The sequence below is a fragment of the Mytilus californianus genome, unplaced genomic scaffold (assembly GCF_021869535.1).
Source record: "Mytilus californianus isolate M0D057914Y unplaced genomic scaffold, xbMytCali1.0.p SCAF_8, whole genome shotgun sequence".
Classification (NCBI taxonomy): domain Eukaryota; kingdom Metazoa; phylum Mollusca; class Bivalvia; order Mytilida; family Mytilidae; genus Mytilus; species Mytilus californianus.
In genome coordinates, this window is record NW_026262734.1 from 110,019,876 (window position 1) to 110,044,012 (window position 24,137).

The 24,137-nt window shown below is 32.3% G+C and overlaps 2 protein-coding genes across 2 annotated transcripts in view; one reads left to right on the forward strand and one right to left on the reverse strand.

Annotated features, from left to right (window-relative positions):
* The window catches only part of LOC127710813 (uncharacterized), a 32,804-nt gene extending 14,084 nt beyond the window's left edge, over window positions 1-18,720 (reverse strand). The window contains exons 1-10 of the mRNA XM_052216775.1: window positions 18,330-18,720; window positions 11,481-11,652; window positions 10,542-10,664; window positions 6,903-7,082; window positions 5,770-5,841; window positions 4,271-4,405; window positions 3,669-3,728; window positions 3,264-3,345; window positions 1,346-1,403; window positions 781-968 (exon numbers count right to left, since the gene is read on the reverse strand). Of these exons, the coding sequence (XP_052072735.1) occupies window positions 781-968; window positions 1,346-1,403; window positions 3,264-3,345; window positions 3,669-3,728; window positions 4,271-4,405; window positions 5,770-5,841; window positions 6,903-7,082; window positions 10,542-10,664; window positions 11,481-11,652; window positions 18,330-18,610 (1,351 nt within the window). The 5' untranslated portion in view covers window positions 18,611-18,720. The remainder of the gene's footprint in view (window positions 1-780; window positions 969-1,345; window positions 1,404-3,263; window positions 3,346-3,668; window positions 3,729-4,270; window positions 4,406-5,769; window positions 5,842-6,902; window positions 7,083-10,541; window positions 10,665-11,480; window positions 11,653-18,329) is intronic.
* Window positions 18,721-18,950: 230 nt separating this feature from the next.
* Window positions 18,951-24,137, forward strand: part of LOC127710810 (N-alpha-acetyltransferase 25, NatB auxiliary subunit-like) — a 44,480-nt gene continuing 39,293 nt past the window's right edge. Inside the window, exons 1-2 of the mRNA XM_052216769.1 lie at window positions 18,951-19,029; window positions 22,788-22,873. Of these exons, the coding sequence (XP_052072729.1) occupies window positions 18,975-19,029; window positions 22,788-22,873 (141 nt within the window). The 5' untranslated portion in view covers window positions 18,951-18,974. The remainder of the gene's footprint in view (window positions 19,030-22,787; window positions 22,874-24,137) is intronic.

The window sequence follows — 24,137 nt, forward strand, 5'->3', positions numbered from 1 at the left end:
ATGTGTTTCCCTGTTATAGTTTGTAACCCGAATTTGTTTTTGCTTAATTTATTTATGACTATTGAATAGCGGTAAAATCACAATTTGACAACCTTTCACTGACTGTTTGATTACACTTTATTAACAATTTCACCATCTTTAATGACAGTTTGAATGTAGACTTTACTAACAGTTTGATTACACTTAACTTACAGTTTGACTACTCTTCACTGACAGTTTGAATGTACAATTTACTAACATTTTGACTACTTTTCACTGATAGTATAAATGTACACTTTTCTAACAGTTTGACTACTTTTCACTGATAGTATGAATGTACAATTTTTTACTAACATTTTGACTACTTTTCACTGACAGTTTGATTACACATGACTAACAGTTTGACTACTCTTCACTGACAGTTTGAATGTACAATTTACTAACATTTTGACTACTTTTCACTGATAGTATAAATGTACACTTTTCTAACAGTTTGACTACTTTTCACTGATAGTATGAATGTACAATTTTTTACTAACATTTTGACTACTTTTCACTGACAGTTTGATTACACATGACTAACAGTTTGACTACTCTTCACTGACAGTTTGAATGTACAATTTACTAACATTTTGACTACTTTTCACTGATAGTATAAATGTACACTTTTCTAACAGTTTGACTACTTTTCACTGATAGTATGAATGTACAATTTTTTACTAACATTTTGACTACTTTTCACTGACAGTTTGTTTTCACTTTACTTATAGTTTGACTACTTTTCACTGACAGTTTGATTACCTTTGCCATATCCACTAATATCTTCTTTCCCTGGCTGTTCAGCAGTGCCAGCATTTCTAACACATTGTTCCGCTGCAAAGTCAGGTACACCACCATCCTGTGTATTACTTTCATTATGTCCCTTAGTTCTTGGTGCATTACATTTACTGCATCGTTTTCTAACGGGAAAGTTAAAATTTCCACAACCACTAATAAAAAATAAACAATGAAATGTTACAATTGGGTTTTTTCTAGGTCTTTAGCCATAATTAAATTATCACCAACTATTCAGATTTCAAAGGACTATGTGTTATTTCATTGAGCATACACAACAATGAAAATAATGCTTTGCCATTGGCTGTTTAAACATTATTTTGGATGTTGTTAACTAATCACAACGTTTTGATAAATGCTTTTAATTTTCTTATTCCAAATGCTATTGATTATAAAATAGTGAAATTAATGACTTCAGTGTTAATAAAATCTCTATGAATATAATTATATTATGACTTATATAAATGTTCCTGATATTTTTTAGATTTCTACAATGCATTTTTCGTTTAAATTGTCTATTATGTGTACCAACCTAACTTGACATTTCCAGTGGTTTGGTTTTGAAGTACCACTGCCTTGGCTATCTTGACCTTCAAACAGAAAATTAAAAAAATATTTGAAAACATATCATTTCAAGTTGATTACAAAATCACACCCTTGAAAATAAAGCTGTTAAGACATAGATATTCTGCTTAAAGATCAAATTATGGAACTTAACTAACCGCTTTACACTCATTGAATATCTAAAATAAATTAAGAAATAATTCATGGCAGCCGTAGATTTGTTTTCATTTAACCATGGGTTGGGCATTTATATTCGATTATTTTACCCTGAGCGTTAGCGAGGGGTAAAATAGTAACATAAATGCCAAACCCATGTTTAAATGAAAACAAATCTACGGCTGCCATGAATTATTTCAATTCTAATAGGACAAATTCGGTAATTTTGTTAACCGTGAAAGCCCTATACATGCGATATTGTTTTGGCTGTTCCGTTTTACCCAATTTTGATAATATTAGTAATATCATATAATTCAATGATTATTTTTTTTTAATCGCATTTTCACTTATATATTTTCTTCCAATGTAATTTTATTCTTTCTGAGGCGTACAAGTAGCTTTAAAACGCCCGGTATTTACATTTGATTTTTTGTTTACGAAATCATACTTGTGACATCACCTTGTTTCGTTGCCATGCCAAGACAATAACATCATTTCGCGGAATTTTCGTTTTATGAAATTTTACCATGAAAAATAAATTGAAATGGACTGATTTGTTTATTTTGCTGTAGAATAGAGATAAATATATTGTATCTGAATCTTGGCCTACGTAAACTTGGGGTTTTGATGTAGAAAATTGAGAATATCTGGTAGTATAAATAAGTTGGTCGTAACACGGAACAGCCGTTTTTGTGTATTACTGCGTTTGCGCTAAAGGTAGATATATTGTGATTATACTGGTTGACGTTGATAGGACGTCATATTAGAATAATCTATTAACCATCTTACTGTACTCAAATTAGTTTTATCTTCTAGCATTATTAATAAAGATTCAAACGAACCCATTGTACAGTGGTTGTTGTTTGTTGATGTGGTTCATAAGTGTTTCTCGTCTCTCTTTTTTTATATAGATTAGACTGTTGGTTTTCCTGTTTGATTTGTTTTACACTTGCCATTTTGGGGCCCTTTATAGATTGCTGTTTCGATGTGAGCCAAGGCTCCTCGTTGAAGGCCCTACTTTGACCTATAATGGTTTATTTTTCACAAATTGTGCCTTGGATGGACAGTTGTCTCAATGGCACTCATGCCACATCTTCTTTTATTATACCTCAGTAATCATTTTCTATATAAAATAAGTACACAATATTTTGACTATTATTCAAATAGCAAGCATTGAACTATTTGACCGGTCAATAGTTTCAAACTATTGGACCTCGATGAAACTATTTGACCGCAAACGTCATTAAATTTCACGGAATTTCAAATGCAGCCTCAGGATTGGAGGATTTTTAATATCTCGGGAGTTACGACGTCGCATTTTCCTATTGTATCTAGTGTTTGAAGTCAATGCAGGACATAGCGTTAGAATTTCAGAATATTTATGAAGTAAACGTTAAACAGTATGGTTTGGTTTCTGCTTTTTATATTACGATAGTTGATTTACCCCCACCATTTATTGTCTGTTGTCTTTTTAGATATAATAAAACACTTACTGACTGGATATTCGTGGAATAGTAAGTTTATTGTCCACTCGGATACAACTATTGCCCTCGGCTATGCCTCAGGGCAACATTTGCACCTCGAGGGACAATAAACTTAATATTCCACTCATACCCAGTCAATAAGTATACAATATCTACCCCCTTCTCTTTATATTATACATGTCTGGCTCTGAAAGGATAATCCATATAAGTGTTGCAATGCAGGTGTGTTTGACTTTGATTATATACCTTTAGAGTTAGATTTGGATTGGGAAAATTCCACCTTTATCTCTATGTCTTCTATATGGCCACCATGTAAATGTTCCTTAGCCTGAAATACATAGTCTTTATTTATTACAGCCCAAACAGCTCTTCTATAAACCAATTTTCTTGCTAATCGACAATACTATTATGTGATACTTTGTTAAAAAGACATTTAAAACTCAATACCATGCTGTTGACATCTAAATTATCCATGCACTTAAATTAAAGTTATTTCCCTTTAAACAAATTGTTAACAATTGTTCACAATGCTTTGGTATCAACCTTGAAAGGATTTCCCACTTTGAAACAAAAGTTGTAAACCTCTGAGTTGTCATTCATTTAGTCAAAAAGATTGGTCTGTCTACTACAGTTTGTAATATTTGTAATTACCTTAACTGCATCTTCTAGAGTTTTATATTCCACAAATGCATATCCTCTTGACTTTCCAGTCTAAAAAAGAATCCAATATATCATTATAAAACTGAAGAGAACTTTTGTGATTTCTGGGCCTTTTATAGCTGACTGTGTGGTTTTTGGCTTTGCTCATTGTTGAAGTACATACAGTGATCTATAGCTGTGAATTTCTGTGTTATTTGGTCTCTTGTGGAGAGTTGTCTCATTGGGAATCATACCACATCTTCTTTTTTTATATATGTAAGTGGTTGGGGCCATTTCCACCAATGGGTATAATTTTGTATTTTCTAAAATAAAATTGAGAATGGAAATCTCCATTCTCTGTAAATTGATGAAACGAGAAGAAGATCAGCAAAATAAGCAGTGTTCCTTAATTATTTTTTTAGGATTTTTGTGTCATGAATTATTGACATATATCATTTTCGTTTCCATTTAACTCTATTTAGTTTTAATTTGATTTTGAAAATAACAATTAAATTTTGTTTTTACTTTACCGATTTAAAAATACAAATAATTTTTCAATAATCAAATCTGAAAAGAAAATATGAAAATTTACCACAATTGATGCAAAAATATACCTTTTTATCACAAACAATGTTTACTCTCTCAATTGGTCCATACTTTCCAAACATCTCTTGTAAGTGTTTATTCTCAACCTCATAACCAAGTCCGAGAACACAAAGTATATTTGATGGAGCTGGCATTGGCTTGGTCTAAAAGTATATACATGTATACCATAAAGCTTAATAAGCATGGCTATTGAAATAAATCTTTATATAATTTAAATAATAGATTTGACTTTGTAAACATCTCTTTATTTCCTATTTTGTTCATTTCACTACCAATACCTAAACTTCAGACATAATGAGAAATTTAATATGAAAATACCGGTATCACATGACTAATTACAATTCATGTAACATTTATATGGTCTCTACCTGAATATGCACTTAGTTTGCCACTGGATGTCAAACAGACATTCATCATCAGCTTTGTACCTGTTCTGTATGATTTACAACACATGATAAGAAAGCACAATGATATGGCTTGGAGGCTTTTATCAAATACAAAATATAAAAATGTTCAATCTTTAGGTGTAAGTTCATTTTCTTCACCTTGAACTTGATCATGAACTAGCAACATTGTTTTAAAGTGTAAGGTTTCAATCCATAAAAGTTAAAGAAAACCAGAGGCTTAGAGCTATTTTCCTAATGTATTTCCTAATGCATGTAGTTTAAAGGTTTGGTTGGCTGGCTTGCTTTGATTGTATAAATGTTTGCCCAAGCATCCAATAACATTATACAAGCTGAAGCCCTGCCTATCTATTAATGGCAGATGTCAATATTAATTACAATGCTTGAGTAAAAAATGGAATAAAAAAAAAATACATACAAAAAAACAATAATCTTTAAATTTTCCCATAATTTCTAAAATCTAATCTTTTTTTTATATGGACATATTTGACACATGCTAAGCAATAACTTAATATAACAACATAGGTGTAAATTTTTCATATCCATCCACCTAAATTTATCAATGAAATGGACGCAAGGTCATTTGTACATTTTCCAAATGACGGGTTTTGCAACATCTTGTGTACATGTGTAAAAAGAGTTTTTATAAATGCTTAACAAAATCTCATATTCTTTCCAAAGAAAGTTAAACATATTTTTAAGACAAATCTTTAATTTTAGTTCATTTATATGTTTTGGAGTGTGTGACGTCCATTTTCACTGAACTAATACACAATTTTATTTAGGGAACAGCTGAGGACCACCTCCGGGTGTGGGATTTTCTTGCTGCGTTGAAGACCCATTGGTGGCCTTCGGCTGTTGTCTGCTCTTTGGTCGGGTTGTTGTCTCTTTGACATATTCCCTATTTCCATTTTCAACTTTATTTTAAGACAAATTGTCTATAATTTTCTGATAAGTCAGAATCACAACCAAAATGCCATTATTCTATATATTGAGCACCTCACTACATAAAAATGACAACAAAACACAAGCGCATGCAAAACAACAACAAACTAAATGGTCCTAAAAATGGAAGATTTGACACAAAATACTATGATGTTTACCTGTGCAGCATCTTCTACATTCTTATAATAATTTACAATACCATGAATACCATAGTTTCTGGATTCCCCTTCCTACAAACACAAAATGTTTATAAATTTAAACACATGTTAAATTGTAACAAATAGAAAGAAAGATACTTTATTAATGGAATCATTTGTTTTTCGTGGGTACCAATTCTTCTTGAATGAGTAAATTTTAATTTTTATGAAATTTTTTTTTTTTTTGGTTTGACAAAAGTCTGCATTCAAGTCTATATATAATTTTTTTTTTACTTCTTTGAGAATTAAAAATTGTGGTTCACATAAATCATGGAATTTACAAAAAACAATTTGTAATTATTTTGATATTGTTGTGATTGTGGTGGAAAAGTTATCACTCCCGTAAAAATTCCTTCTTAACATTAGCTTGTAGACCAGATATATTTATCCTCCTTATTTGTGGAACTACTGAAGAATTCTGAAACAAGACAAAAGCAGTTTATTTATCGAACACAGTTGAGTGCACTTTTGTCTTAAACAATAAAAAAGCACATTTTACAATCAAACTAAACTACATTGTTCTTTGTACATACTCCAAGTATACGTTCCAATGTTGAGTTAATGTCAATTAGATAGCAACCTATTTCAAACTGACTTTGCTTTAAAACATAAAAAAGAAATGCTTTCAGTGGAGACTGCCATTCCTAGATTCTGAAAATCCAATTCATTCTGAAAATAAATTGGGAATGTGTCCATGGGACACAGATGATGCCACAGCTTGAATATAACGTTAAAAAGGGACATAACTCAAGAACTGTAAAAGTGACGCTACCCAAATTTTTACCTGATCTAAGTTTTGTGGTAATAAGCATTGTGTATACGTATCATAACATTTAATTAAGGCAAACTTAACTTAAAGAACGGAAACAAACAAAAAATCAGCAATTTTTCCAATTGAAAAGGGGCCTAACAATAAAAGTGACACCACTAAAATCCGAACTAGATCTTTGTTTTGTGGAAATTAGCACTGTGCATAAGTTTCAAAACATTTGTTTTTCTTTGTTTTGCTCTAATCAAATGTTCAATTTGTGAGTTAACAGACAGAATGTTGGCCGGTTCAAACAACATAAAAATATATTCATAAATATGCATACTTCAAAAACATCAAGATCTATCCTGCTACAGGTATTATAATCCAGCACATTGTAAACTCTTTCCTTTGGTGTCATTAATTCTTTCTGTCCTTCTCTGTCCAGAATTTTCTTTTGAGACTTGACAAAGTCAGTAATATCAGTTATGCTCTGTATCCACTCTGTACCATATGTCTTTAATATCTACAAAAGATTGATTGATTGATTGATTGTTGGTGTTTTAACGCCACTTTTAGGTGCAACATTTGGGCTATTTTGTGGTGGTCAGTTTTTATAGTTGGAGGAAGCCGGAGTGCCTTGAGAAAACCACTAACCTTCGGTAGGAAAACTGACAATCCAAGTCAATTAAGATTGGAGCCCAGCACAAACGGGGTTCGAACTCACTACCTCAGTATTGACTGGTTTAAGTGATTACAGTAGTAGAACTACTTAGACCACTTGGCCACTGAGGCCCCTTTCTACAAAAGATAAATACACAGTTATTAATCCTAGTGCATTTCTTTTTTAGAATGTAACTTTGGGATCTTCATCAGCTCTGAATAAAAATATGGACAACTTTATGTAAAGATGACTTGAGATAGACAGTTTCAGACCAGCTAATTTTCACCTATTTTTCAACTGGACCAAACCACTACTTTGAAAATCTCATTTGTCTGTTAACTTCAAAACACTTGCTCAATTTAATACAAGCCTCAAAGGGGCAATTTTTGAAGGCCTTGTGCAATTACTTAAGATCTTTGCGCAATTTATAGTAATCTCTTAGACTTTTTAATTGATGAGATCAAATGTTGAACTATAATATATTAACTGTTATCACAGAGATATGTCTCGCTATTTGGTAATTTCAATAATGCAAATGTTGAAATTAAAATAGCAACACTTTAACATGTAAGATTTGCAAATATTAAAAGTCAGTGAACCATGGCTGAAGGTACATGGCTAAACAATCTCCATGGAAATGAGATGTGCCAATGCTAATATAACGCATACCAAATACCATTGACTTATCAAAAGTAGTTCCTTTTAAACAAACCTAAACACAAACTAATACATGTAAACTAAGCAAAATTTCAAAGTCCATTAACAATAATTGAGTGTGGGGTCAAATAATCTCCATGGTAATAAGATATGCCAAAGCTAATACAACTGCATACCAAATATCATTGACCTACCACTAGTGGTTTCCCATAAACCGACCTAATCACAAACTAATACATGAAAATTAAGCAAAAGTTTCAAAGTCACTAGACCATGACTGAGGGGGCGGGCCAAATAATCTCCATGGAAATGAGATATGCCAATGCTTATACAACTGCATACCAATTATCATTAACTTACCACTAGTGGTTCCCCATAAACTGACCTAATCACAAACTAATATATATTTAAACTAAGCAAAAATTTCAAAGTCAATAGACCATGATTTAGGGGGCAGGGCCAAATAATCTCCATGGATATGAGATATGCCAATACTTATACAACTGCATACCAATTACAGTTAACTTACCACTAGTGGTTCCCCATAAACTGACCTAATCGCAAACTAATACATAATAAATTGCTTCGGGGAGCGCAGCTGGATACGACCGCAGAGGTCCAACCCTGAACAGTTGGGGCAAAAATGGACGCAATATTCACGCTTGATACAGGTCTGAATTTGGATTGTAATTAAATATTTGACACATAAAAGGTTTCTGACACAGAATAACTGTAGTCAAAGAACTTAGGATTGGTTATATGATTTGAATTTATATTTGATTTTTTGCTTTTGTGCAATACACTTTGCTGTTGCGAATTGACCCCCCCCCCTCCCCCCACAAAAAAAAAATAAAAAATTTGCCCCCCCTTTGTTTTTTGCTTTTGTGCAATACACTATGCTATTGTGTATGAATTTGAAATATGGTGTCAAATCTTTCATATGGATTTTTTTGTAAAAAAAAAAAGATGCAACATTTGCAGATATTTTTACTGGTCTTCCTTTATAAATATGCATTTCTTTAAACATAATTTAAAAGCAGTGTAAGGGAGGTAATCAAAACGTTGTATTTGGATTACCTCCCTTACACTGCTTTTAAATTGTCTTAATTGTTCATTAACCATTACTTTATACATAATTTAAAAGCAGTGTAAGGGAGGTAATTCAAATGATGTTTTTGAATTACCTCCCTTACACTGCTTTCAATTATGTTTTGTACTAAAGTAGTTGTCCATTAACCAGGACACCCTTGTTTTTCCCCCTTTTTTGACCCTAATTCCTAAACGGTTTGAGCCATAAACCCCCAAAGCAAATCCTAACCATCCCTTTGTGGTATGGAAACTTGTGGTATAATTATAGAGAGATCCATACACAGTTCCACAAGTTATTGTCTGGAAACTAGAAAAATGCTTATTTTTGGCCCCTTTTTGGCCCCTAATTTCTTAACTGTTGGTACCATAACCCCTTAAATCAATCCCAACCTTCCTTTTGTGGTATTGAACCTTATGGTAAAATTTCATAAAGATCCAATGACTTAAAGTTATTGTGCGAAAAACCAATGTGTCTTCAGACGACGACGACGATGACGACGACGACGCCAACATCATACCAATATACGATTTTGCGGTCGTATAAAAACTAAGCAAAAGATTCAAAGTCAATAGACCATAACTGAGGGGGCGGGCCAAATAATCTCCATGGTAATGAGATGTGCCAATACTTATACAACTGCTTACCAAATATCTTTGACTTATCACTAGTGGTTCACCATAAACTAGACCTCATCACAAACTAATACATTGTTGATGCCGCCGCCGCGGGAAACAGCATACCTATGTCTCGCTTTTTGACTACGTCAAGCGAGACAAAAATTATGAGCTAACTAGAGAAAAATTATTTCAGGCATGTTTTTACATCCTAAAACTTGAGAAGTTTAGAGATTGTAAAAAAATATTTATACAAGTTAATTTTTGAGAAAAATAAGGGGAGATTATTCAAACCTTATAAGATAAATGGGGAATGTGTCCATGGGACACTGATGATGCCCCAAAAAAAAGTGACCCTACCCAAATTTGTACTTGATTTGAGTTTTGTGGTAATAAGTATTGTGTATAAGTTTCATAAAATTTGGTTGATGCAAACTTAAGTTAGAGAACTGAAACGAAAAATTCAGCAATTTTTCCATTTGTAAAGGGGCATAACTCTAGAACGATTAGAGTGACACCCCCAAAATTCAAACTTGATCTGTATTTGTGGTGATAAGCATTGTGTATAAGGTTCATAGCATTTGGTTGAGGCAAACTAAAAGTTAGAGAACAGAAACAAAAAATTCAGCATGTATTTTGTGGTAATAAGTATTGTGTATAAGTTTCATAATATTTGGTTGAGGCAAACTGAAGTTAGAGACGGAAACCAACTTTGGGACGTACAGACAGACATATGGATGGACGGACGTAGGTACAGATGGACAAAGGTAAAACTTAATGCCCCCTCCGCTACGGCTGGGGCATAAAAATAAGAATATATATAAACAAATTAATTTATATAAGAATATTATTATTTGCTTCTTCATGTAAATAAAAACAACTTGTACAAGTAGTTCCCCTGACTGATTTAAACAAGGAATGTCAAATTCATCACAATAACATCTTTAATATGATAATTACCTCCCCTTTTAATCCAAGTTGTATGGCTTTTCTTGCAAGTTTATCATATGTAGGAGAATGATCAGGATCCCATTGTAGTCGCACACTTATCTCGTCGGTTTGTACATTTTCTTCTCTTTGAAACTATAAAGACAAAAATAAATCTTATATACTGCAAATTTTCTTCAATGTTTATAATTGATTAACTTATTTGGATGTTGATAGAATTGAAGATTTTTTTCCTGAATATACTTCATTTTCTACCATCTTGACCTTCAAAGCAACAAAATGTGTATTATAACATCATGTACATGTAATAGTACTGTGTTGAATTATTATTAGTGATGTACACTGTGGATTTTTTTCCTTATTTTTGAGTGGTCTATTATAATTTCGTTTTTATGTAGCAATATTTTGAAGAGTACATTTCCTCTACAATCTAGGTAGGTATAGTCAGTATTTGTTTTTCATTTTACATAAATCACATTCCACATTAAGAATGATACTCAAGCCATATGTGTGTCTTTAATTATGATTAAGGTTGCTTTATTAACTTATCATCATCTGAAATAGTTCAATTTCTCACTACTGACATAATAATATACTGTGGATTCATAAATATTCGTAGGATACCAATCTTTGTGGATTTCATGGGTACATCTAAACCTCAAATTTAAATGGTCAATGAAGTATAAATTTTTCTATAGGTTAAGTATGCAGACTTTTGTAAAACAACTATTTTCCTTAATATCAACGAAAATTGGTACCTACAATAATAAATAAATTTACAGTATATGACTGATGGTTACTTGATTTTTGCTTTCCTACATCCATTTGAAGGTTGACCTGATCTGTTGTAGATATTTTTTGGTTCTTTTTTTAGTTATTGGGTTGCTGTCTCACTGACATATATATAAAATCTCCTTTTCACATTAAATGCATTGACTTATTTTAGCTTACTTTTACTGTAAAGGCATTTGCCAATATCTTCTCAAATCCATGACGACTAATTCTAACTGCTAAAACTCTTTGTTGGTTGTTCTTGCTTGCCCATCCACATCGATACATCATCCACAGAAAATTAGTTTTCACCCATGACATTCTTTCATAACTGAAATCTGGCCCACCAAATCTACAAACAATTAAATGACATGATCATGATAATTATTTAATTGTATGGCTGTTTATTTAAATTTTCCTTTGATATTTCTTTAAGATAATTTTCAATCTTAAGCTACTTGAGTGGTATGGGATTTCCTAAATTGAGTTAAATAGATTGAATGATGTCATACATGTATGCCTAAGTCATTAAATGGTCATTGTTCTTGCTTGTGAAAATATCAATCAGCATCTATAGGTAGCCATATTTAGTTGATATTGTAGCTGAGAAACTCCATCTGGTTTGAAGAGTTCCAAGACTAGATAATCTTTAAATATATATGCAGTTTCTACAATTTGTACAAGACTGTCATGAGATGAAGAACACCAATCATGTCAATAAATTTTATGTTCCTTAAAATTCAGAAATTGTTGCGATGTTTTATTAGGTATGTCATAAAATTGAGAATGGAAATGGGGAATGTTTCAAAGAGACAACAACCCGACCATAGAGCAGACAACAGCCGAAGGCCACCAAAGGGTCTTCAATGCAGCGAGAAACTCCCACACCCGAAGGCTTCCTTCAGCTGGCCCCTAAACAAATATGTATACTAGTTCAGTGATAATGGACGTCATACTAAACTCCAAATTATAAGAGGAAACTAAAATTAATAAAATGCTTCGCTGGGGTGCAGCTTGATACGACTGCAGAGGTCCAACCCTGAACAGTTGGGGCAAGTATGGACACAACATTCAAGCTTGATACAGCTCTGAATTTGGATTGTTATTAAATATTTGACACAGCATAGGTTTCTGACACAGAAAGAATGTGGTCAAAGAACTTGAATTTTTTTAATTTACCTATTATGGTCCAATGTCCAAAATCAAAATACATGGTTAGATTCAGCATATCAAAGAACCCCATATATTCAATTTTTGTTAAAATCAAACAAAAGTTTAATTTTGGACCCCAACTTGGACAAACTTGAAAACTGGGCCCATAATCAAAAATCTAAACACATTTTTAGATTCAGCATATCAAAGAACCTCAAGAATTCAATTTTTGCTAAAATCAAACAAAGTTTAATTTTGGACCCTTTGGACCTTAATGTAGACCAATTTAAAAAACGGGACTTAAAATTAAAAATCTAAATACAGTTAGATTTGGAATATCAAAGAACCCCAATAATTCAATTTTTGATGAAATCAAACAAAGTTTAATTTTGGACCCTTTTGACCTCAATATGAACCAATTTGATAGCGGGGCCCACAAATAAAAAATCTAAATTCATGGTTAGATTCAGTATATCAAAGAACCCCATATATTGAATTTTTGTTGAAATAAAAAAAAGTTTAATTTTGGACCCCAACTTGGACCAACTTGAAAACTGGGCCCATAATCAAAAATCTAAACACATGTTTAGATTCAGCATATCAAAGAACCCCAAGAATTCAATTTTTGTTAAAATCAAACTAAGTTTAATTTTGGACCCTTTGGAACTCAATGAAGACCAATTTAAAAAACGGGACCCAAATTAAAAATCTAAAAACACGGTTAGATTTGGCATATCAAAGAACCCCAATAATTCAATTTTTGATGAAATCAAACAAAGTTTAATTTTGGACCCTTTTGACCTCAATATGAACCAATTTGATAGCGGGGCCTACAAATAAAAAATCTAAATACATGGTTAGATTCAGCATATCAAAGAACCTCATATATTCAATTTTTGTTGAAATCAAACAAAGTTTAATTTTGGACCCCAATTTGGACCAACTTGAAAACTGGGCCCATAATCAAAAAACTAAATACATGTTTAGATTCAGCATATCAAAGAACCCCATATATTCAATTTTTGTTGAAATCAAACAAAGTTTAAATACTGGACCCTATCTTGAACAACTTGAAAACTGGGCCCATAATCAATAAACTGCTTCGCTGAGCGCAGCTAGATACGCCCGCAGAGGTCCAACCCTGAACAGTTGGGGCAAAAATGGACACAATATTCAAGCTTGATTCAGGTCTGAATTTGGATTGTAATTAAATATTTGACATATTATAGGTGTCTGAATAAATGTATTCAAAGAACTTGAAATTGGTTATATGAATTGAATTTATGTTCAATTAAAGATTTCTTGCTGTTGTGCAATACTTAGTAAATCTGTTGTCAGACTATAAACAAATAAAGTATAATTAATTCTCAATGTCATATTAGAAATTTATGAAAATAAAAAGGGAGCTTACATCAATAGATATAAACAATTCACCAAAGTTTCATGAGAATTGGTGACAGCATTTTTGAGTTATTGTCAGAAAACTGGAAAATCACCCCTTTTTAATGAATAAAACCCCATAACTCAGAAATGTAAAATGTAAAATTTATAAAATTCTAAAGGGAGCTTACATCAATACATACAAACAATTCACCAAAGTTTCATAAGAATTGCTGAAAGCATTTGTGAGTTTTTGTCTGATAACTGGAAAGTCCCCCCTTTTTTTATGAATAAAACCCCGTAACTCGGAAACGTAAAATCTAAAATTTATAAAAATCAAAAGGGAGCTCATGTCAATAGATATAAACAATTCACCACAATTTCTTGCAAGTTGGTGAAAGCATTCTTGACTTATTGTCCGAAAACTGGAAAATCCCCCTTTTTTTAATGAATAAAACCCCATAACTAGGAAACGTAAAATCTAAATTTTATAAAAAACGAAAGGGAGCTCACGTCAATAGATATAAACAATTCACCAAAGTTTTATGCAAATTGGTTTAAGCAATTTTGAGTTAATGTCCGACATGTTGACGACGGACAGACGGACGGACAGACGGACAGACGGACGGACGGACAGACGGACAACGGTATACCATAATACGTCCCGTAAACGGGCGTATAAAAATCTAAACACATGTTTAGATTCAGCATATCAAAGAACCCCAAGAATTCAATTTTTGTTAAAATCAAACTAAGTTTAATTTTGGACCCTTTGGACCTTAATGTAGACCAATTTAAAAAACAGGACACAAAATTAAAAATCTAAATACACGGTTAGATTTGGAATATCAAAGAACCCCAATTATTCAATTTTAGATGAAATCAAACAAAGTTTAATTTTGGACCCTTTTGACCTCAATATGAACCAATTTGATAACGGGGTCCACAAATAAAAAATCTAAATACATGGTTAGATTCAGCATATCAAAGAACCCCATATATTCAATTTTTGTTGAAATCAAACAAAGTTTAATTTTGGACCCCAATTTGGACCAACTTGAAAACTGGGCCAAAAATCAAAAATCTAAATACATGTTTAGATTCAGCATATCAAAGAACCTCATATATTCAATTTTTGCTAAAATCAAACAAAGTTTAATTTTGGACCCTTTGGACCTTAATGTAGACCAATTTGAAAACTGGACCCAAATTAAAAATCTAAATACACTGTTAGATTCGGCATAACAAATAAATAAATGTGATCAAAGATTTTACAAATCTAATGCGCCATACTGTGCAATTAAAGATTACTTAAAGATTACTTCTTGAAATTTTTCAATATTTGAAATTTGAAAAAAAAATAATATTTGAAGAATAATTCTTTTTAATTTCTGAAATCTGAAATGAGAAAAAATTGACCCCCTACAATTTCTTTTTATCCCCCCCCCCCCTTTTTCCCCCAAAAAATTCTTTCCCTCAAGATATGGTCATAATCTCAATTCAAATTTCCAATGGAGTTGGCAACCATAATTACCCATTTAAATTTACCATAGTGCTAACTTAATCTATTTTATAATAGAATTAAAAATATAGTGTCAAATCTTTCATATGGATTTTTTTGTAAAAAAAAAAGATGCAACATTTGCAGATATTTTTACTGGTCTTCCTATATGCATTTCTATAAACATAATTTAAAAGCAGTGTAAGGGAAGTAACCAAAACGTTGTATTTGGATTACCTCCCTTACACTGTTTTAAATTATCTTTATTTTTCATTAACCATTACTTTATACATAATTTAAAAGCAGTGTAAGGGAGATAATTTCAATGATGTATTTGATTTATCTCCCTTACACTGCTTTAAATAATGTTTTGTACTAAAGTATTTGTCCATTAACCAGGACAACATTGTTTTTCCCCCTTTTTTGCCCCTAATTCCTAAACGGTTTGAGCCATAACCCCCCAAAGCAAATCCTAACCATCCCTTTGTGGTATGGAAACTTGTAGTATAATTTCACATGTTTCAGAGAGATCCATACACAGTTCCACAGTTATTGTCTGGAAACTAGAAAATGCTTATTTTTGGCCCCTTTTTGGCCACTTAATTCCTTAACTGTTGGTACCATAACCCCCAAAATCAATCCCAACCTTCCTTTTGTGGTATTTAACCTTATGGTCAAATTTCAAAAAGATCCATTCACTTAAACTAAAGTAAGATTGCGAAAACCAATGTGTCTTCGGACGACGACGCTGGACGATGACGACGGACGACGACGCCAACGTCATACCAATATACGACCACAAATTTTTTTGCAGTCGTATAAAAATGATACAAGACTAACAAAGGCCAGAGGCTCCTGACTTGGGACAGGCGCAAAAATGCGGCGGGTTTAAACATGTTTTTTGAGATCTCAACCCTCCCCCTATACCTCTAGCCAATGTAGAAAAAACAAACGCACAACAGTACGTACAGTAAAACTCAGTATAAGAAAAGTCTGAGTCCGATGTCAGAATAAGAAACAAAAGAAAATAAACAAAATGACAATAATACATAAATAACAACAGACTACTAGCAGTTACTGACATGCCAGTTCCAGACCTCAATTAAACTGATTAAAAGATTATGTCTTCATCATATGAATATCAGACACAATCCCTCCTGTTAGGGGTTTAGTATTATACCGTCATAAAATATATGAGAACATAACCCGTGTCATGCCAACAACTGGTTTTAGAATAAATGTGTTTAATTCCGATGCAAAGACCCTATAAGTGAATTAATATTAAAGCCAAAATATGCAATCTTTAATGACCTGACAACAGTATAGTAACTATATGCCTTCTTAATAAGTCTGTTTAAAGGTTTAGTTAGCTTTTGAGGTGAATACTGACATTTTTGTACCATAAAAGATTGGATGTGAAATACCCGAACGTATAAGATATCTGCATGTTGAGTTATATTTACGAATGATGTCCTTATACCGATGATAAAATTTAGTAAATGTTTTGACTAGTTTATGATATCGAAAACCCTGGTGTAATAATTTTTCAGTAATACATAAATTTCTCTCGCTAAAATCTAATACGTTGTTACATACACGAGCGAATCGTACAAGTTGAGATATATAAACACCATGAGATGGTGACAAGGGAATGTCACCATCTAAAAATGGATAATTTACGATAGGAAATGAAAAATCATCTCTTTTATCATAAATTTTTGTATTAAGCTTCCCGTTAATGATATAGATATCAAGATCGAGGAAAGGACAGTGGTCATTGTTAGTATTATCTTTATTTAAAGTAAGTTCAACAGGATAAATTTCTTTAGTATACATACTGAAGTCGTCATTATTGAGAGCCAATATATCATCCAAATATCTAAAAGTATTGTTAAATTTTTGTATCAGATGTTGTTTCGATGGGTCTTTGCTGATTTTAGTCATAAATTGTAACTCATAACAATACAAAAACAGGTCCGCAATAAGTGGTGCACAGTTAGTCCCCATTGGAACTCCGATAACTTGACGATATACGGAATCTCCAAAGCGAACAAAAATGTTATCAAGTAAAAATTCAAGGGCATGTACCGGTATGTGTAGAAATGGAAAAATTTGTAAAATAGAACAAATGTTGATCACTTAAAATAATATCCAAACAAAAATTCTGTGAAAGCTAATTACAGTAATCATGGTAATGAAACTCAAACATGTCAAACTTTATCTGTGAGTATGTATATATATATACAAAGAACAATAAAATGCTTGGCTGAGCACAGCCTGATACGACTGCAGAGGTCGAACCCTGAACAGTTGGGGTAAGTTTGGACACAATATTCAAGCTTGATACTATCTGAATTTGGATTGTGATCAAATTTTTGCCATCTTAAATATAGGTTTCTGACACAAAATAAATGTGGTCAAAGATCTTTAAAAAAAATTGAAATGGGACATTTAATTTACCTAGAACACATGTAGAATGGTCTGATATCCAAAATCTAACAACATGGTTAGAATCAGCAAATATAAAAAAAACACCAAAAATTTAATTTTAGTTGAAATCAAACAAAGTTTAATTTTGGACACTTCAAACCTTAATATGGACTAATTTGAAAACAGGGCCCAAAATAAAATAAATGTGGATAGTGTCCGCATGTGGACACAGATGATGCCCCCGCTTGCATAGCATATAGTTTTAAAGGGACATAACTGAAGAACGGTAAACTGTGCTTTTGTGCAATACTGTGCAATTGAAGATTTCTTGCTATTGCACAATACTGTGTTATTGCATATCTCAGCTTGTCTGGCAAAACAGCCGTTGGACGTCAAGAGTAATCTCGGTATTACATTAACTAAAATGTCTGAATTTGATACACAAAGGCTTAACAAACAAATTCATCATCACTACATTGGAAGTAACAGATGTACAGTCATTCTTTTCCACAGAAATGCTTCTTCTTTTGCTCATTTTACATTTACTGATCTAGAAATTTTCTTACTGTTGATTTTGTACTGCGTATTTAGCAATAGCTGGTTTAAATGCTTGATAAACAATAACACTGCGATCGTCATACTGTGCTAGGATGTGTTTTCCCTCTCTAGGCCATGATTCCTTCTGCAGGATATATTTTGCAATGTCTATTCCTTTTGGTACTAAACACTGAGAATAATTTATTCCACAGGCCATATCCGATTTTTCAATTTCTATGTCCATGATGTCCTCCGTCTGCTTTTGATTTCTTTCAAGTGTCATATCATCGACTACCTGTGAACTAGCCATTGTGAACTACTGCTGTAAATCGTTTTCCCAAATATATTTGTTGGTGTAATATGTCATTGCACAACATTTGTCTATATGGTGAATAACCATTCAACTTTCACCTTTCAAAGGGAAAGTGAAACCGGAAATGCCAAATAACAACTAAAATAGAGCAATCCACTACAATAAATAGTTCTAAAATAGTCGACGCATTGTCATTATTACTTTTTTTAAGTCGGTATTCCTAGCTATTTGTAGTACAAACACGATATATTGCACATTTTTTTATACTTAAAATAATACACGAAAACGATATTTATCATTTAGAAGAATCCGCCAAAGGAAACTCACGAGATGTACTTGTTTGAACGAGATTGGCCTGAAAATGGCTTCTCGTAGCCATGTGGATGTGAACGAAAGGCGACTCAGACCTATTTATGGTCCGTTTATAGATTTTATATGCATAAATCTTACACGAATGATAAAAAAGACACAGAGAACTATCTTAATACAACAAATTAAACCGATTTCAAAATCTCTGTTCAGTAATGAACGTTTTTTAAACAGTTTTTAGGTTGATGATTTTTCATATTTTTGTGTATAAATCATAGAATTTAGAGATGCCGCCAAAGAAAGTAATCTGATGTGATTTTGACTTGAGACGTCTTGACCTCTTTTTATTTCAATTTTTTGTTAAAGTTTTGAACCATTTTGCTGCAATGTTAGTATGTAATCAAAATTATCACAGAATAAGATAGTAAGGCCAAGGGAGAAAGTTCCTTTTTAAATTGAAAGTATCTTGGATACATCTAGCTACGGAACCGTAGCTCTTAGGTCCTTATGTCAAATAGTCAAAAAAATATAAGGACCTAAGAGCTACAGGTCCATGGTCTGCAGAATATAGAACAGGTTAGGAACAACCCCTCAATGTAATGACTATCCCTTTTATGAGGGGTACATTTCAAGTGATACAAATATTTTTATAAAAACCACTTTTAAGTACAAAAGGGCACATATTTATATTTGAAGAAACTTTTCCCCGAAGAACTATATCGTGTATATATCTATCTGGTACTGTATGGTCAAAACATGTCCTAGAATTTTGTAATAATTAATGGACTTATAAGTTATATAGTCACCGTCAGGTAAAATTGACACCATGTTTTTTGTCGAAAATTTTTAAACTTCCAACCGCATTCATTCGAGATTACGTTTTTCAATTAGCGGAATCAAAAATCTTTCCAAAAAACCAGCTCTGTCCTACCTTTTGTTGTGATTGCACTGTATTATCCAGACCTTCACATTATCCAAGATTATTTGTCATTGTAAATCCGCCATCATGGTTTCTATGAGGATCCTTTATTTACATAACATTCGTCACTCTCCGGTAATAACCATGTCATTGATGTGATACAGTTTCCCACGCTTTTTGCAAGTAAACGATTAAAATGATGGAAAGATCTGAGAGGCCCAAGAAAATAGACTCCCAGTGGAACTCCACGGCAACACTTCCGGTTATAACAATGTCGGATTCCACCATTGAAAATAATCTTGGATTATGTGAAGGTCAGGATTATACAGTGCAAACACAATAAAAGTAGGACAGTAGTGGTTATTTGGAAAGATTTTTGATTCCACTAATTGAAAAACATCATCTCGAGTGAACGCAGCTGGCAATTAAAAAATTTTCGACAAAAAACATGGCGCTAATTTTACATGACGGCGACTATAGTTATATCTTCTTAATTTTTATAAAATGAGAAAGTGGACCTCTCTTTTAGAAAAGTTGTTCCAAATATAGCGAATTTTTCCCCTTTTAAGTTAAAAAAGCGAAGTTTTTCTTTTTTCGTTTCTACAACAGCAAAATGACCCCTTGTCTGGGGGACAGTCCCTCATTTAAGGCATATCCCTCATTTGGGGGGTTGTTCCCAACCTGTAGAAGAAGAAGTAGGATACATTTTTTCGCTATTTGTCTGCCTGTACTGGACATCATTAAGTTTCCTGTACATAAGTATACTGACTTCATAAAAGCAAATGTTTGATGCCACTATGGAAAAGTGATTGTTGTATGAAGTCAACTGTTCAATTGTCACAGATTCTCTAATAGTAACTGAGCAAAAAGGCTATTGTGCTTCACCAATGATTAAAATGTTTTATTAAGATCATTTTGCATTAAATTACTGCTTTTCCTGGGTTTTTTTAAGGTATGTTAATTCCACATGTTCCAGATTCAATAAACTAATATGAGAATATTGGTTATATGGAAATTGCATTCATGTGCATTGTTAACAGCAGTCTAATGTGAACAGTTCTTGCCAGAATTTAATGAAACTAATATCATAGGTTTATATCAGCAGTGTCTTTAGTTTAACACTTTCGAAAATAAGTGCTGATCAAATATCTATTACTAGTAATGCCCCTTGGAAAAATTAATTATAATGGAAATCACATTGCATTTGCTCTAAAGCCTTCATATCTCTTAGATATTTATATATTTTTTTAAAGAACCAAAAAAAAGTGTTTTTTTATTAGTTATTGCCCTTGGATAGATAAAAAATGTGCAACATGGGGGAAATTGGAACTCTGTTCTTTTATATAACTGGTGACACCTTTTTGGAGACCAGAGCAGTCCCTGTGACTTGTTGTATAATAGCATAAATGAACTTTCCAAGAGGGCAAGGTGCTTAAGGTTATAAAGCTTGGCCCTGTATAAAATTTGCTTGCAATGGGCTAGTTGGAGACCTCTAGCATGTCTAGTATGTCTAGCTAACATCCATTATTCTTTTTACATACATTGAATACACCTCTATACAAATGTATGTAAAATGTTATAGATTATATTCATAATCAACTATGTCTGATCTTTATCTAAATGATACTGTACAATTAATTAGATACATCTGAAAAGTGTTCAAAAACACCAAAACTATTAAATAGAAAACAGTAAATAAATAAAAAAATAAATTGTTAGTTAAAATAACAGATATCCTTCATTAGTTAATGATGTAAAATGGATTTTTTTTTAATGTATGCTGATTTTCATTTGAAATCTTGAATGTGATACAAATTAAAAACTGAACAATAATTCCACAAACTAGAAGTTCACTGAAATTAAGTAAATTTACAATAGACAATGTTGCATATGAATACATCTGGAATTAAACAACACATCCAGCTGCTGTGGTCAACACTGCACAAGTTGAATTACAAATTTTGGTGCTTTACTACAACTGACACCAATTTTGAGCCAATTTACTCAGTGACTTCTCATAACAACAATTTTTGATCTATGATATGTAAATTACAGAAAAATCAAATTTTGCCTTATACAATTCTAGATAATAGAAGATGGTTTTTCATAATTTGACTTGGTTTTTTTGCCTTTGATGGGTTCATTAAAAGACCTAATTTTACCCTATGAAACCAGAGGTGTTTACTTGAACGGATTGTCCGTATTTTACACAGATTTTTTAATAAAATTACTCAATACGGATTTGTCATGAAAAAGTACGGATTTTCTTCTAATCCGGAAAAAAATCATAGTTGCTTCCGTTTACGGCGATCGGTATCTAAAAGGCGCTTTTTTGACTGGGAATCGCCGCTCTTCAAAGCGCAAAATGATAGAAATCAAGTTTATTTCATAGACGGCATGGATCAGGATGCCGGCGTTTCTGAAAAACGTGAACATTTTATGTGAGGAAGTAGATATGTGTTTGTTAATTATAATGGAAATTGGAAATTACTGATAAATGGCCAAAATTACTGAAAAATCCCATTAGGATTACTGAAGTTAACAAAAAGGGGTAAACACCTCTGTGAAACCTTCATGACCTTAGTAGTAGAAAAATCTTTATTTACACTTATTATTAGTGTATGGTTCTTCATAATTGTATTGACAGAAATGGGCATGATTAAACCACGAAATTTAGATACAGATATATCATGTATATACCTGTACCATGTATACATGACACATAAAAGTTAAATAAAATTAATCTCTTTCTTGGAATCTGATATGCATTGACTTTCCACTCATTTCCACTATTGAAAATGTGTATTGTTATCCCTATATGTATATATATTATCCAACTACTGTCAATATCAATCAATATAGTGCAATTATTTCCTGGACTAGTGTTTTAAAAAGTTTTAAGGATTTATCATGATATAAATAATTAGAAAACTTCTTTAATTATAGATTGTCTTGATAATGGAAACAACAAAAAGGCTGTACAGGAAGCTGACAAGGTGTTAAAGAAACAGAAAGATCTCCAATGTGCTAAAGTAGGTATCTCTAATTAGGCCAAATAAAAATATGTGTGTTTCCAGTTACCCTACCTACCCTACCTTTTAGTCTTAATAATAGCCTACCCTAAAGATTTTTTGTCATTTTTCATTAAGCACTGTTTAAGTCAGAATGTTGCTCCCATATACTCAATGTAAAAAAAACATAAAATAAAAAAAAAAATCCCTACCTACCTACCCTAACTTTTTTTACATGTAACTGGAACCACACATACTATTTTATTTGGCTCTATCACAGGCTATTGACTGGCCAGTAATCTCATAGTCCAACTATTGTATCACTGGCCTGTCAATATGAGGTTATGAGTTAAAAACCTTGCACATGGCAGGTGTGTTTGACTCCAATCTTAATTGAATAGGATTGTCAGTTGTCCCGTCTAAGGTTGGTGGTTCTATCTGGCCACTCCAATAAAAACTAAATAGCCAGTGCTGAAAGTGGCATTAAACACTATTCAATCTGATTATCACAAACTGTAAAGGCTGTCAAATCTTCCACCAGAAACCACATTAAAAAAGAAATTTGTTGTTTATTATTTGGTAAATGTTCTCCAAGGCTCCATGTTGAAGACCGTACTTTGACCTATAATGGTTTACTTTTACAAATTGTGACTTGGATGGAGAGTTGTCTCATTGGCATTCATACCACATCTTCTTATATCTATCATTTAAGGCATGTAATTGTTGAGTTTACCAGCTCTAGAAAAACTCTGATAAACTCTCAGTTTAAATTCTGAAAAAAATACCCACACATACACGTAACCATGAAATGAACAGTTTTCTCTAATAATTATCAATTTTTCTGCAAAGTGAGCAAGGTGAGTGCGAATAGTATTTAAACTTCATGAATTAAACCTAGCACAGACTTAATTCATCTTTTCCTCTATGAATAAATTGTTTTTATGCCCCATTTATGGGCATTATGTTTTTTGGTCTGTCCCGGTTCAGGTTTAGGTTTATGGTCAAGGTAGTTTTTGATGAAGTTGAAGTCCAATCAACTTGAAACTTAGTACACATGTTCCCTATGATATGTTCTTTCTAAGTTTAATGCAAAATTTGACTCCAATTTCATGGTCCACTGAACATAGTACTGTGGATTCATTTATTTTCGTGGGTATCAATTTTCGTGGATTGCTGAAAACTTGCATATTGGTGGATATTTGATTTCGTGGTTTTGCTAATCTCTGTATACAAAGCCTATTGAAAATATGTTATTCGTTGAATATTTATTTTTTGTGGTTCACCT